Source organism: Ranitomeya variabilis, chromosome 1, assembly GCF_051348905.1.
Source record: "Ranitomeya variabilis isolate aRanVar5 chromosome 1, aRanVar5.hap1, whole genome shotgun sequence".
Classification (NCBI taxonomy): Eukaryota; Metazoa; Chordata; class Amphibia; order Anura; family Dendrobatidae; genus Ranitomeya; species Ranitomeya variabilis.
Window position 1 is genome coordinate 233,556,563 of NC_135232.1, and position 16,839 is coordinate 233,573,401.

Sequence of the window (16,839 nt, forward strand, 5' to 3'; positions counted from 1 at the left end):
CTCCGGACCCTACTGATCTGTCCCCCAGGTCCTCTTCCTGGAAAAAAATGGCAAACGCATGCGCAGGGCTCCCGCCGAGATCTGCCAACAGGTACCCGGCAACAATAGTGAATTTTTCCTATTGGTTCCTTTTGATCACTGCAATAGACACTATCACAGTGATCAAAATAAAAAAAAATAGTAAATCAAATCTCCCTTTGTCACCTCCTTAGGTGGAAAAAAAATCTAAAATAAAAGAATTGTAATTTTTTCCATTCTTTGAAGTTAGTTTTAGGGTATGGGTTGGGGTTAGAGTTGGGTTAGGGTTGTGTTAGGGTAAGCGTTTTGTTTGGGTTGGAATTAAAATTGTTTTTTTTTCAAAAGCAAAAAAAATGATGAAGATGCGATGGCTAGTGTTGAACGCAAGTGCTCGCTACTCAAGTTTGCATTGGGTGGTTGAGTATACTTGGAGTATCATGGATGTCTGCATGTCTTTTTGGGGTGTCTAACAGCCACAAAACATATGGGGCAGGAACTTGAGTATGTCACTTGAGCACCCGTGATATTTGGTGCATACCCGAACACCCGATGCAAAAACTGGAGTAGCAAGCACTTGTGCTCAACACTAATTCTGTGTCGTACCTGTGGGTTCAAGTGCTCACTATACCCCTGGATAAAATCCTTGAGGAGTGTGGCTTCCAAAATGGGATCACTAGTGAGGGGTTTCCACTGTTTAGGCACATCAGGGGCTCTCCAAATGCGACATGGCATCCACTCTTGATTCTAGCCAATTTTGCAATCAAAGAGTCAAACTGTGCTCCTTCCCTTTCAAGCCCTGCCATGCACCCAAACTGTGGTTTACCCCCACATATGGGGTATCGGTGTACTCAGGAGAAATTGCACAACAAATTTGTGGTCCATTTTCTTTTGTTATCCTATCTTTGTTGGGGTCTAAAGTAATTTTTTTGTGAAAAAAAATTAAATTTAAATTTTTTTCTTCCACGTTGCCCTAGTTCTCGAGAAGCAACTGAAGGGTTAATTTCTTGAATGTGGTTTTGAGCACCTTGAGGGGTGAAGATTTTATAACAGTGTCACTTTTGGGTACTTTCTGTCATACAGACCCCTCAAAGTCACTTCAAATGTGATGTGGCAGCTAAAAAAAATGGCTTTGTAAATTTGGTTGGAAAAATGAGAAATTGCTGGTCAACTTTTATCCCTTATAACGTCCTAACAAAAAAATATGTTTATAAAATTGTGCTGATGTAAAGAAGACATGTGGGTAATGTTATTTATAAACTATTTTGTGTGACATCTCTCTGAGTTAAGAACATAAAAATTAACAGTTTGAAAGTTGCAATATTTCACCAAATTTCTGATATTTTCACAGTCATAGCAATGAAATTTTACCACTATCATGAACTACAATATGTCACGAGAAAACTTTCTCAGAATCACTGGGATTCGTTGAAATGTTCCAGTTATTACCTCATAAAGTGACAGTGGTCAGAGTTGAAAAAAATTGTCCGGGTCAGGAAGGTGAAAACAGTCTCGGGGGTGAAGGTGTTAATTATTTGTAAATCACATTTGCTATTGCACAGAAGAACAACATAACATTGTTTGCCTATGTCACCATTGCTATTTTGCAGAAGGATATGACTGACCTGGGCTGGGTCTTCATTGTCTTCGTCTATAGCATGTACACCATGTACCGTCATGTCGAGGCCTCTTTGGAACATACCCCCTCTGTACTCCTACAAATTATCAGAGGAAGCCTATAAGGTGCACTATTTAAAAAAAACAAACTTATTTCTATTCAGAAAAAACACTGCAATAATATTTCTACCTGCGCCACAGTATGTTCAGAAAAGTTTCCCGTTCCAATGATAGCATCAGAGGTGCTGACTCAACAACATAGTGTCTGTAGTGATTATTGTACAATGCTGCCAACTATGTAAGTGATCTTTACCTTCCGCTTCATAATTTCTGCCTTTCTTCTGCTTTAGAAATCATTTTTCAGCGAAGCATACAGATAACAGTGAAGTAAGCAATGTGGAAAACTCTCCAGACATTTATCAATGATATTATCTCCGAGGAGCTACAAGCTCAGGAGCCATCCATAACAAGAGTTGCTTCCTGAACTTGTATGCTGTGTCATTAAGAGGCCATAATCCATAGCTACCTACGCTGAACGGGGCAGAGAGAGCAGCTCATTTAAAGCAATTAATCAAACGGCCGTCGTGCGGAGGTCTAAATAGAGGCTGCGCTAATGGCATCATTAGTGTTCAACTACTGTAAATTCATCAGGGGATCAGATATGTATAATCTGATGGTCACTACAATGTCTGCCGCGCGGAGAGCTGTTGAAGCATTTTAAAACCATTCTCTGGCAATCGGTCTCTGTCTGTTTGAACGTTTAGTCCCTGGAGGCAGCAGCTTTGTGTAATGTTAGTAAATATCAATGCGATCTGCCAACGCTTTTCTACTTGGATAAGAAGCTATTTTCTTCGCTGAATTCAGCACTTCAGCGTTCAGTGTTTTATCATTTTTATCACTGATATTTGTTGCTTAGACAGGTGAGATAGTGATTCTTGAGCCTTGTTTTAACTTAAAGGGAGACTGTCAGTACAAATTGACAAAAAATGAAGTACAGATGCTCCGTGCCCCCTTGGCATGGCTAAACTTTGCGCCCACTTGTTTTATATCTATGTCCACCCACTTTGGCTCCGGTAATACTGAAGCTGTCAATCAAAGAGCAGGAGGGCAGAGTCAGTGGCAAATCATACAGGTGGGAAGATGCTCCGGTTAGGGTGCATCAAGCATCATTTTGTGCTGATGGACTTCCTTAATGAACAATGGAATAGAAGTATTATTTCTGTCTAATATGTAGGAAGCTTAAACTAGACCAAGGCAAGGAAAAGATTTGACAAATCTGGCTATACATGTTAGCCACTTTCCTATTACACCATCTTTTGATTGTACCAAAATGAAAAAAAAACTATGACAATGTTGGCAGCTTTTAGTGCATTTAAATTAATAACTGAACTTAAAAAAAAGATTTGATTTGTTGTGGCCACTGTTTAATAGTGTTTATCGATGGTGGTCTCACAATGTGGCCTCCAAGGAACCACTCAAAGGGAAGAGTAATAATGCTCATCTTATTATTGATTGTGAACAGATTTATAGACCCATATACTTTTTATTGAACATTTCTGTTCATGGTTGAAGATAAGCTCAGGGATTCTGTCCTTTGGTTTGAACCTTTAGTGTAGCTCTTAGGATCAGGAGCCCCACCACTCAAATTCAGTTAAAGAGTACTTCACAACCTTTTTTTTCATATGTGAATGCCCTTTTATTTGCTAGCAGATTGGTGGGAGTCCAGATCCTGAGACCTCCACCAAATGCTCAAACCACCACCGCCAATATCCAGAACCCCCCCTGCACATCTAGAACCAGTTATTCTTTAGTAATGGCTACAATATATTGAACATTTTTTTAAAGTTTATTTGTGCATTAAGGCCCCGATTCTTAAGGACTGGCTTTTTCCTATACAAATCCAAAAAATAGGTTAAACCGCACCCTATGTCCCTTATAGCCTTCCTAGGCCTGTGGACGCAAGTCCTTGCCAGGGGGTCAGCCCAGCTAAAAAGTCCAATCCATAATGTAAAAAAGAGGACAGCGCCACAACGGTCAGTGATAAGAAAAAACGTACAGCTTTAATCTGCCAACTGCGGCGACGTTTCAAGCTTGATAAAGGTTTATACCGAAACGTCGCCGCAGTTGGCAGATTAAAGCTGTAAGTTTTTTCTTATCACTGACCGTTGTGGCGCTGTCCTCTTTTTTACATTATGGATTGGCTTTTTCCTATGTCAGTCTTAATGAGAGGCGTTCAGAAATAAATAGAGACAAATTCATTAAGAGGTGCTACTCACAACAAATATTACTACAATCAGAGAACTGACTAACATTTCTAACATTCTAAGAAATGCTACAACTTTTTAAAAATTTGATAGGCTGGAGTATCCACACCCTGTCCCACCTCAGCTCCTCACCAGCTTTGCCAATTCGGGTATAAAACTCCAAAAGTCGCAAAATGTTTGCACAGTTTGTGTTGCACAAAAATGTAGCAGCTTTGATGTAGACACTTTGATGAAATGGGGCCCAAGGCACAAATTTAGACTGAGTTCTGGTGCATTTTACCAGATTGTATTTTTTTTTTACTACATAATTAGTAGAATAGGGTAAAAACCTTTCTAATACAGATGTGTCAACTACTCCAGTTACCTCAATTGATTTTAGAACATTAGCTTCCCATAAAAACACCCAAATATGCAGAATTAAACAGATTTGTTAATGGCCATATAGCAGTTTAGTACATTTAACCTAAGTGTGCAAGTGTTGGCTTTAATCTTAGTCTCCATTATGACAATACTATTACATTTAGGCTGTACAGTTTCAAAACCTTGACCCTCGATGCATCAAAATGCTTTCAACAGAAATCTGGCATAAAACACTTTGAAAAGTCGCTAACTTTTTGCGCAACATGTGGTAGAGTAAAGATATTCCAACTTTTGGCACCTTCATGCCAGTTTCGAACAGCTCCAACAAGATGGCAGAGCTGTGGTGTTTCTTACACTTCAAATCTTACTCTAATCCCTCACTGGTGGTGAAGTGCACGGCGGCATGTGTCTCTCAATTAATCAGGTGCTTCTTACTCCAACATGTCCCCTAATCAAGAATGGTGTAAACAATGCCGGTCTTGAAGATGAACCAGGGCCCATGAGTTTTTAGATTAGTCAAATTTACTTTATAACTTATTTTTTAAATGTTTTTATACTAAACATTATATTATATCGTATGCATTACAATACATACTGTCATGCTGCTGCAGTGCAGTATAACCCAACCTCCACCAGAAGGAGCTTGAGAGGGAAGTGAGACTGCCTACACAGAGAAGCACCACAGGGCAGCAGCATAGGCACCACCAAGTGGCGAGAGAGTGGTCAAACAAGCCGAGTCAAAAAGCTACAATAGGCAGAAGTACTAAAGGGATCAACGATATACGTGGTCAGGAAGAAGCCAGGAGGTTCAGCAATGGTCAGAAGCAGATAAGACAAAGTCACAAGGCAGAAGAGAGTCCGAATACAAGCCAAGTCAGAAACCAGAGAATCAAAACCGAAACACAGGGAAAAGCTGGGAAAAGGGCAGAGAGAGGGAGACAACAGACATAGGACAAGTCAGGGATCACAGCAGGACAAACCAAGAGCAGCCAGAGTCAGGTTCACACGCCAAAGGCAGAACTATAGCTGACCGCCAGCAGGATGCATGGGAGCTAAATAGCAAACCTGAACCCAGAATGAGGCAGAGCAACATTAACCCTAGACATGATCCTCCTGGAAAAAGGGCAGATAGTGGAATATTTCATCTAATGGAAGAAATTGGATGAAATGAAAAGGCTATGCCTCAAATTAATAGCCATGTTTCATATATTTATGTCACTAAGTGGAAATCATAAACTGATATGCTTAGTTAAAAAATACTTAATGAGAGAGTTAACCCCCATTATATAAAATACATGCTTTTTTAGACCTTTTGAAGCTGAGACATACGTATTACTGAAATTATGCCATTTGCTAGGACTACATTGCAAACCCCGATTTTGTCACTTCTTTCTTTAATGTTGCTTAATGTGTCTCAGTGTGTATCCAACATACTGTTTAGAGATCAACATTTCTTTTCACGCTGCCCCAGTCTGGTACCTAGTGCAGTTCTCCATAGCATTGGTCTTCACTTTTGCACCCAGCAACCACAGCATTTTGGGGCAACTCTGGTGCTAACTAGGCCCTGTGACATTGTGACGTTATGTGAGGCTTAGTTACAAGTCCTCCTCACAGATGTCATGATATGCGTTGCTTTGCAATGTCATGGCGAGAGCCTAGCAAGCACCATTGACATCCAGATTTCAGGATAAGGCTGCTGATCTTGAATTGCTCTTCTCTAATTCTGTTGTATTTTCTTGCAGCTAAAAATCTGCTTATTCATTTTTTATTATTAGCATTTATTATCCACTATATCAATTCATCTTCATATTAAATTGTATCAATGTAAATTAAATGTATTGCAATTTTGAAAATTAGTGAAGAGTGAGACCTTTTAATACCATGCTCCTAAAGAGTTGACCTTCAACACTGAGCACTATAGCACTATCCTGCTATGTCTCTGTACACTTTTTCTCCTATAGGCACCAATTCTAAATCTCTTTTATATCAGTCTTGGAGATTTTGTATTCTAGAGTCTATCCATTATAGCTTGCCTTCCGGCAGTGCAGGGCATCATAATCTACCATCTTGGCAACTTACAAGAGAAGTGGCATAAAATTAATAAAAAATGTTATCATTTAGGCCCCATCTGTCTTAAATTGGTTGTCCAATCAAAACAAAGTATCATGTATCCACAGTATGGGTGATAACTTCTGACTGATTGTTGTCTGATCACTGGGACCCGCACCGATTATCATAATTGGGACTTTTTATCTGTGGCTGGGAACTTTTGCCCCCATAGTACCTCGGAATCCCAAAGTAGTATTCGAATATGCACACTGCCACTCCATTCTAATGCCTGCTACCTGTTTTGCTGATCGGTGTGGTCCCAGCAGTCGGACCCCAACCGTTCAACAGGTTATCCTCTTTCTTGTGGATAGCTAATATCTTGTTTTACCAGTTTAATTTTATTTTCTGGCTGGTTTATATTAATTTCTTTTATGACCTCAGCTGAAGAAATAATCCTACTAATATGTAAAGTTATAGTCCGTTATATTACTTGTGTAAAGTATCTACAGTTTATATTGCAAATAAAAATGTGAGAAGATCCAATGTTTTTAATTCTCATGATATTTTATCTTTATTTTCTTCCTACGCAGGACACTGAACTTTTAAACACTGCTATCCTGACAGGAAGGACGATGTCTATCCCTGTGAAGGTGGTGGCTGTTCAGGAGGATGGCTCTGTGATAGATGTGTCTGACTTCACTGAGTGCAAGTCCGCAGATGAAGATGTCATAAAGGTAAGATCTGTTTATGGGGTTATAAAAGTCTGCTCTGGTCTAGTTTACACATCGAAAAAATTTGTTGCAAACTTTCACTTAGTGTACATAAAAAATGGGTTGACATTTATCGAATTTTGTTTATGATGAAGAAGTTATGTAGGTTTACCTAGTAAACCACATGTATAATATATAAAGCGTACTTTATTATACATCTACTAAGTTTTTTATATTTTTAAAAACATTTTTTTTTTATTTTTTACTTGCTTCAATAGTCTCCATGGGAGACTAGAAACTGTGATCATTCGATCGTTTGTGCTACATACAGCAGGGCTTCAGCCTGACTCTATGAAGCAGAAATGCTCACTTGCTGTGAGCGCTGACCACTGGGCGGTGCTCATAGATAGCCGGCTATGACAACCACAGGGGTCTCTTGCAGACCCCGGGTTGTCATGCCAACCCATTGGTGACCCGCAGTCATGTGACACAGGCGCTGGTGGGCGGGGTTAATGATGCTCTTCCTGCACGTGTATGTTAAATGCCGCTGTCAGAGTTTGACAGTGGCATTTAACATATTAACAGCTCCGGATGGGTCGCGATTCCACCCACAGCTGTTAGGGGCACATGACAGGTGATCAGATCAGCTGTCATGTGCCAGAAAAGGTGTGGGCTCCGACGATACAGGGGAAGGAGTCCAATGTCGGATATATCCGTCATTGTACGTTATGGGGTTAAAACTCAGTAGAGATTTATTAAGACTACAAACATTATGAGTTGAAGTCAAACATCTCTTTTTCTTCCTTCCGTGGTATTTGAAAAAACAATTTTATGTTGAATAATACGCGGATGACAAAGTGCAAAAGAAGTTTTGCGGTGACGTGGATATAGGGGTTACAGAGGTGGCTTGTGCCATAGGGGGCTCAAAGGCTGCTCTCTGACATATGACGATGTCGTTATTGTCAATGGCAAACAGTAAAATTAGATGGGCCTTCATTGCAGATTTTCTAATGAACTTACAAATTTAGGTTACATCGATGAGGTTTTATATATGACATAAACACATTCATAAATCTGTCAAGTGAATTTATTCTGATGCGCAGGAAAAAAAGCAACATATGTAACAGGATTGGCCACTTTGCCTTCCTTTTTCCAAATGTGTTGGGGACAAAATGTTGTGGTACCTATAAGTAATACAAATATTCCAGGTTTTCATCCTTTGTGAAGCATCTCCTCCTTCTTCTCCCTTGTTAGTGCTGACTTCCTCAAAGACTGGATTAATTCCTGCTAAAATTTTATAGTCAGGTAACAAAGGTAGAGAGTTTCCAAAAGTTGTTTTACAGCAGTGTCTCAAATATTTCCATCACTGAGAAGGGGAGCAGAACAACGCTGGATAAAGGGAGGTGAGAATATTATCATTCTGACTGTACACTACATACAGTACAGATACACACAGCTTTAGGCAAAAAAAAGTTCACGGGAGGGCTATTTCAACTGGCATGTTAGAATTAATCCAAAAGATTACATATGGTTTGGTCTAGCACTGCAATGCTGCTGAGTATCAGGACAGTACAGATAATACCTAAATTTGTGTTTCCTCAAAAAATGTAAAATGGCTTTTTATCCCAAATCTATTTTCTCTGTTCTGATGCTTTAAGGGAACCTGTCACGTGAAATAACACTATTAACCTGCAGATACCGGCACTGACTGACAGCTGGCCCTAATACTGAGCTGCTGTCAGTCAGTGCTGGAGGTGTGGTTACAGCCGCCTCTCTCTATACACACCGCCCCTATAACTGAAACTGGAATGCCACCTAGAGGAATAAAGTTCATTTCATCCCAACGGCAAGTGTCTAAGTGCTGGAAACGGGCAGATTCAGAATGTTATGAACCTGTAGATTAACCCCATATCTGTACATTAATAGAGTTTTTTCATATGACGGGTTCTCTTTAAGTGTCATTCTGGATTCTTCTTGCAATTTCTCAGCATCCACTCATCTTTTTCTTCTCTAAAGGCTGTAATATTCTGCTCTTTTCTGTTGATTTATTCCTGGAAAGAAAGCCTTTAAATCAGGTTGGTCTAACAGGCACATCAAGGTTCTGCTCGTCTTTATTTGCTTTGTATTTTTGCTGGATGTTCGATAAAAGCTTTTCTATATTTCTATGATAATCTGATGCCTTTATACATCTATACAAATAAAAGGTTGGCTTGTATGAGCATATTTTATTGTATTTGAGTTACAATACTTTTTCATATGTTATTTTGTGTTCTTTTTTTTAACTTAGTAGGAAGTCTAAAACCAGGGTTTCAAGTATAAGATGTACACCAATGCTTTCTGAAAACAGAAGGTATTTGCTTGTAATCTTTTCCATCATAAATCCTAAAAACAAGGAATTTATTTCTCATTTTTAGAGTACTCTATGGAGCCTTACAAATAATGTATTTTTTTCCATCATGTGGCTAGCTCAAAAGTCGGAATCATTGATATATACTGTAACCACTGGGTTTTATGGCGGTCCTGCTGGTAATTACTACTAACACAGGTACTTACAAAATAATCAGGTGGGCAATTACTGAAAAACTACATGTGCTTTACTGCGAATTGCAACTGTTATGTGATTATGTTATTTATTGGCTGCATAATTTTTACAGGTAAAACACAAACTTGTTTCACCCGTAGAATACAATTTTCCAATAAATACATGCAAACCTGTGGCAAATTATAGGAAATCCACTGCACTATTGCCATGTGGTAATTGGCTGTGTGACATAATAATGCTATGTGTGACCCCAGTCTTATACACTGTCATCAGTGGGAGCTCCGTATAAACCTATAGGAAGTAACTCCACCAAGGGGCCACTGACACCAGACTGAATTTTGTCATGAAACTTGTTACGTGATTGAAAACAAGATTCATGGTATTTTTTTCTACTGTTTTACAAAAATAATCATGTGACACCTAATAACTAGAGATGAGTGAGCACTAAAATGCTCAGATGTCGCTACTCAAACTGAGCTATTCCCAATGCTCGAATGTTCATTTCGAGTACGGTAACAAGTACAATGTGATTTTCTAGATTTTATTTTTGATATTCCATCTCTCAATGTTAAAATTAATCTTACCCTCAAAATTATAGACTGTTCATATCTTTGTCATTGGGCAAACGTAAAAAATCAGCAAGGGATCAAATACTTATTCCCCCCACTGTATAATGGGAGTTAATAGGAAATCTGAACATTTTCCCAGCAGAGCTTACAAAAAGGTTTGGGGGCAGTGAAAATGTTGAAATGGATGGAAAAAGTGCTGAATGGAAGAAGGATAGGATGGGAAAGACCCCTGGAAGCATCTCTGACTCCCACATTGCTGCTGAGAACAATGGTGTTACACGTTTTCTCCACTGAAAGGATTGACAATAAAACATTCAAAACTGACAAGAAATGAAATGTTAAGAAACATTCTTTCCTGTATAATAACTTTTATATAAGGCAACATTTCAAAAGGATTTTTTAAACCAAAATTGAAATTGTTAGTAAAACAAAATGTATATTTCAGTGCATTTTATGAAGGAAGCAAGAATTGCCAAAAGTGTGATGTAAGAGAGACATCCTGTATTAGACATAAATGAGGGCATCATACATACATATGTACTCCTAGACTTATATAGGCTATGCATGAAGTGGAAATCCTGCCAAAAATTACAAGCAGGGTCATTCATACACCCTTGAAGGCACCAATTGTAGTTCCTCATTCAAATATTGTGAGCAAAGTATAGTTGTGGTTCTCCTCAACTTATAAAAGTTCTGTGCAGTGCACAGCCTTCCAAAAATTACAAGCAGGGTCATCTATACACCCTTGAAGGCAACAACTGGATGGCTTTATTAAAAGATTAAGAAAGTGTAGACCTGTAGCAGGCCAATTTTGATTTTCATTTCAAACCAACAAAATTTCACACAAAGCAGCTTCTATAATATATGACAATAGTCAATTTTTTGACCAAAAATATTTGTGAATTTTACCAGGCCAAGTGTTTTTAAAAAAAATTTAACCCACTGGAGTTTTACACAAAGCACGGTAAACTGTATGGATGAATCATAGAATGCATAAACATTTTTGGAAGTTTTTTTGTGAGTAACAAGAACCGCGTTACAGTGTATGGATGAATCATTCAATCCATAAAAAGTTTTGGAAGCTTTTTTTTTAGAGTTTAACCCATTTGCCACCTTGGGTTTTTCTGTTTTTGAGTTTTCGTTTTTTGCTCCCCTTCTTCCCAAAGCCATAACTTTTTTATTTTTCTATCAATATTGCCATGAGAGGGCTTGGTTTCTGTGGGATGAGTTGTACTTTGGAATTACTCCATTTTTACCATATAGTGTACTGGAAAAAAGAAAAAAAAATCAAAGTGCAGTGAAATTGCAAAAAAAAAGTGCAATTCCACAATTATTTTTTTTTTTACCATGTTCGTTAAATGCTAAAACTGACCTGACATTATGATTCTCCAGGTCATTACAAGTTCGTAGATACCAAACATTCATAGGTTCTTTTTTATTTAAGTGGTGAAAACAAAAACCTAAATTTGCAAGAAGAAGAAAAATTGTTACCATTTTCTGAGACCTGTAGCGTCTCCAATTTTCATGATCTGGGGCTGAAAATGGGCCTATTTTTTGCTTGCTGCGCTAACGCTTTTATTGATATCATTTTGGAGTAGACACAATGTTTTGATTGCGTGTTATTGCATTTTAATGCGAAAACTTAATTCTGGCATTTTGATTTTTTTTCTCGTTACGCCGTTTACTGATCGGATTATTTCTTTTTAAATATTGATAGATCGGGCGATTCTGAATGTGGTAATATCAAATATATGGGCTTTTTTTGTTTGTTTGGAATGAGGCAAAATGGGGGTGAATTTATCTTTTAATTTTTAAAAAAAAATTTAAAACTTTTTTTACTTTTACTGGCTTCAGTAGTCTCCATGGAAGACTAGAATCTGCGATCGTCTGATCGCCTATGCTACACATAGCAGGGCTTAAGCTAAAATGCTCATCAGCTATGAGCACCGCCCCGGCAATGACAACCACAGGGGTCTCCTGCAGACCCTGGGTTTTTATACCAACCCATTGATGACCCGCGGTCATGTGACACGAGCGCCGATGGGCAGAGCTAATGACGCGCTTCCGATGTAATTATGTTAAATGTCGCTGTCAGAGATTCCACCCTCGGTTGCTAGTTGCTAGGGGCCAGAAAAGTTGCGGGCTCATCACATCAAATAGGAGGAGGTGACCTATGATGTACCTATACATCAAAGTTCGTAAAGGGGTTAATATATGTGCTATTGTCTCGTAGTGACAAGGGACTGTGGGCACCTACCCGATCCTTTGAACTGGAGGCACCCTAGTCTATCCCTGTCCCCTGGATTATTCCTGAAGGTGAAGACATCAGGTTCTTATACCTATCTATGCTCCTAACTTAACCCTTATCTGATTGCTCCCTCACCCAGAGAGGTGAGGGGCTGAAGTGTATTGGAAAATGCTAACCAGGTAGACATGATTAGCAGACAGGAATAAAAAGAAAACTACAATCATAGAAATACAATCACAAAACAGAATGGGAAACAGAAGAGGTATGAGAAGGGAAAACCAAATGTGAGAGGATAAGGAAAAACACGCAACTCCATGCAACAATTTCCAGAAAAACTCCCCAACCGCCAATTCCCAACACTGAACTTTCTCCTCCACCACCAAACCAGGAATTAGAACTATCACTGGCAACTCCCAAGTGCCAGTGTCGAGCATATATATCAGAGGGGAGTGGCCAACACAGAACAGCTGAGACAATTCAGGATGGAGAGCTTCAGGAGAGCTAAGCCTAAGCCTTGCAATGACAGTAAGGAAGCCTGCACTTTTTAATGGGATGGTGAATCAGTTCTAATAAGTGTAGGAGTTCGTATAACCAGATGTTGTGATCCTCTGGCCTGTCTTTGTCGCGGTATCCCCTTGCCAACTATCCACAGTGACATGTAAAATTTTGGGCACCCCCAGTCAAAATTGCTGTAATTGTGAACAGTTAAGCAAGTTGTCAGTATTCCGTGTTTTCTAAGTCACCTTGTGAATGATTTTGCCCTTTGTTAAGATGGAGTTTGTGTTTTTGTCTTCCCTACTTCCTGTTCATTTGTTTAAAACCTGGGTCAGGTGTCAGCCTCTTTGCTGGAGTATTCTGATTCTGTTCTCCTTCAGCTCAGCTGCTGGTTCTGAGTGTGTCTCTACCTCTAGCTCTGGACATTTCCTGCATTTGTAAGCTACACTCTCTAGGTTATCATTAGTCTGCTGACTTGGAACTTAACCCTCGGTTCACTCCTTCTGGTAAGAACTGTGTTTTTGGAACTTTGTTTCAGGACTTGTTTTGGGACTGTGTGTTACTACTTAATCCTTCATTTACTCCCCCCGGTGGGAGCTGTTGGAAACAACACCAGTATAATACTTTAATGTGAACCTGTTTCTGAACTTACCCATGTTTATGCCACATTTGGGATCAACTTGAGAACTAGTTTCTGGACTTACCCGTGTTCATGCCACACCTGGGATTAACTTGTGGACTTGTTCTGGACTTCCCTGTGTTTACTTCATACCTGTATTTAACTCTTTCTGTGCCGACAGTGTTTGGATCTGCACCACGTCACCCGTCACACTCACCTTGCTGAAGACTCTGTCTTAAAAACTCCGCCGATTTACTGTATATATTTCAAGGACTCATTTCATTATAGGACACTGTGGGTTATCAGTATATTGTTTTGGGTGTTATTGCTGTTGTACAAATACACTATTTGCACTAAAGAAACCCGTCTCTGTCTGTTCATTGCCCCATGCTATCAGAATCCTTGAGTTCCTACAATAGTATATCAGGATACTCCAGCCCAAAAAAAGGATTCTGCTGGGGCAATGACAGAGACACGGGTAGACAAGATGTTTGCTATGATTAACTCCTTGCAGCAGGAGGTGGCGGCTATACAAAATAAGATTAGAGACATGGACTCCCGGGCTAACCACAATGTGCAGGTGTTTGGTCAGGCTCTCCAAGATTTACGTACCTTGGTAGAAGCTCAGGTTACACCACCTGCTCAGCATACACCACCTGTTCAGCATACACTACCCACCACTATGCCTAAATTGCCTCCTTTCCAGTTTAATGGTGACCGAAGTCAATTCAGCGGGTTTGTTAATCATTGCATATTATTTTTTTATGTACATGCGTCCTACTATCAGTCAGATAGGTCTAAGGTACTATGTATTATTATGCTGTTGACATCACGGGCACTGGCTTGGACAAATCCTATGGTTGAAAGTCGCGATGTCCGTCTAAATGATTTGGATGATTTTCTGGCAGCTATTGCGCAAATGTTTGATGATCCCAACTGCCGTGCCTCCGCTGAAAAATCCTTGCTTTCCTTGCACCAGGGGAAATGTTCAGTCATAGAGTATATTACTGAATTTAAGAGGTTAGTAGTGGATACCAACTGGGATAACAATGCTTTATTGCCAATTTTTAGGAAAGGGTTGTTCAGTACAATCAAGGATGAGCTAGCTCGCTCAGAGTCTCCACAGGAGTTTGAGTTATTTTTACAACACTGTGTGCGTATTGATATCCGCCTAACTGAATGCAGACAAGAGAAATGGGCGGCTTCAAATCGCATCACTAATTTTACTCTTCTGTCTAGGGAAACTACCAGCAAGAACCCGCGGGAAGCTGAGGAGGTGCCTATGCAAGTGGACTCACTACAAAAACTTGAGAGTAACGAACGCCGTGAATATCGGTTTCGTGAGCGCTTATGTTTTTACTGCGGTCAATCGGATCATTTCCTTATTAATTGTCCTAAATGTCCCAGGCGACCTAACAAAGTGTTGGCGGCAGTAGGGGACTATGACAATACGGACACTGAGTCAGAAGCTTTGGAGATCAGTTTACCTATAGATGCTGTGGTTCCCCTAACAGTGATGCCGACCTCCCCTAAAGATCAAGGGGAGAAATACTCACATTGTTCTCTTCCTATTCAGATTCGGTGGGAGGGACAGTGGATACCAAGTTCTGCTATGATAGATTCTGGAGCAGGTGGAAATTTCATAGATTCTTCTTTTGCCAGGGAACATGGTATTAAGACACAACTAAGAGCCTCACCAGTCACCATGGAAACGGTGGATGGTTCTCCATTAGTTTCCAGACCAGTAGATCGGGAGACGGTGCTTCTGAAGTGTAAGATGGAACCAGACCATCAGGAAACACTTTCCTTTATGTTAATATCTTCTCCTCATTTTCCTGTAATTTTAGGAATTCCCTGGTTGCGGTCACAGAATCCAAACATCAATTGGGAAACCAAGGAGATATCCTTCCTTCCGAAGTGTAGCCCTACCATCAGTCCACAGGTAATGGCTCCAGTTACCCAAAACTTGGAGGAAACGAAACAGGTATCTACTCTCCCTCTGGTTTACCAGGAATTCTCGGACATTTGTGACAAGAGGAAGGCAGACCAACTCCCTCCACATAGACTTTATGACTGCCCCATAGAGCTGCTTTCTGGGGCAGCGATTCCTTTCGGCCATGTTTACCCGTTGTCAGCTCCAGAATTAAAGACATTACGTGAATACATAGATGAGAATTTAGCCAAGGGGTTTATCCGACCATCCTCTTCACCAGCGGGAGCCCCCATATTCTTTGTAAAGAAGAAAGATGGCCCTCTAAGACCTTGTATTGACTACCGGGAGCTAAACAAGGTAACCATTCGTAACAGGTACCCGTTGCCTTTAATTCCTGAATTGTTGAAGAGAGTTCGCCAAGCTAAAATATTTACCAAATTAGATCTTCACGGGGCATATAATTTACTCCTTATACGTCCCGGAGACGAATGGAAGACAGCTTTCAGATGTTGGTATGGACATTTTGAATATTTAGTGATGCCATTCGGACTCTGTAATGCTCCTGCTGCTTTCCAACACTTAGCCAATGATATCTTCAGGGATTTACTGGATCATTATGTAGTAATTTACCTGGATGATATCTTGATTTTCTCTGATTCACTACAGGAACATCAGGAACATGTCAAGACCGTGCTCAGACGTTTGAGAGATAATCATTTGTACATCAAACTCGAAAAGTGTGAATTTCATTGCTCCAAGATTCAATTTTTAGGCTATGTTATTTCTCCACAGGGATTGAATATGGAGTCCAGCAAGATCCAGGCGATCATAGATTGGCCGGTACCAGGAAACATCAAAGAGGTACAACGATTCATTGGTTTTGCCAACTTTTATGGATGTTTTATCCGGAATTTTTCAGAAATTGTCCATCCCATCACTCTCCTCACTAAGAAGGGGAAGAAGTTTGTATGGTCTTCGCAAGCCCAGGAAGCTTTTGATCGCCTCAAGGTTTGTTTCACCATGGCTCCGATATTGACGCACCCGGATCCTGCACTGCCTTTTGTCATGGAGGTGGATGCTTCTGACTGTGCACTGGGAGCAATCCTCTCACAACAAACCGGAGACAAAGGTTTGTTGCACCCGTGTGCCTTCTTTTCTCGCAGGTTATCATCTGCTGAACTGAACTATGATATTGCAGATAAGGAACTTTTGGCAATCATTTCCTCCTTTAAGGAATGGAGACACCATTTGCAGGGAGCAACTCAACAGGTAGTGGTGCTCACAGATCACCGTAATCTGGAATTCCTTAAGTCCGCCAGATGCCTTTCTCCTCGACAAGCTAGATGGAGTTTGTTCTTGAACCAGTTTGATTTTATCATCTCGTACCGCCCAGGTTCACGTAATGGGAAAGCCAATGC

The 16,839-nt window shown here is 40.0% G+C and overlaps 1 protein-coding gene across 1 annotated transcript in view; it reads left to right on the forward strand.

Moving 5' to 3' along the window:
- Positions 1-16,839, forward strand: part of TMEM132B (transmembrane protein 132B) — a 1,073,183-nt gene that overhangs the window by 849,752 nt on the left and 206,592 nt on the right. Inside the window, exon 5 of the mRNA XM_077293266.1 lies at positions 6,896-7,039. Within this exon, the coding sequence (XP_077149381.1) occupies positions 6,896-7,039 (144 nt within the window). The remainder of the gene's footprint in view (positions 1-6,895; positions 7,040-16,839) is intronic.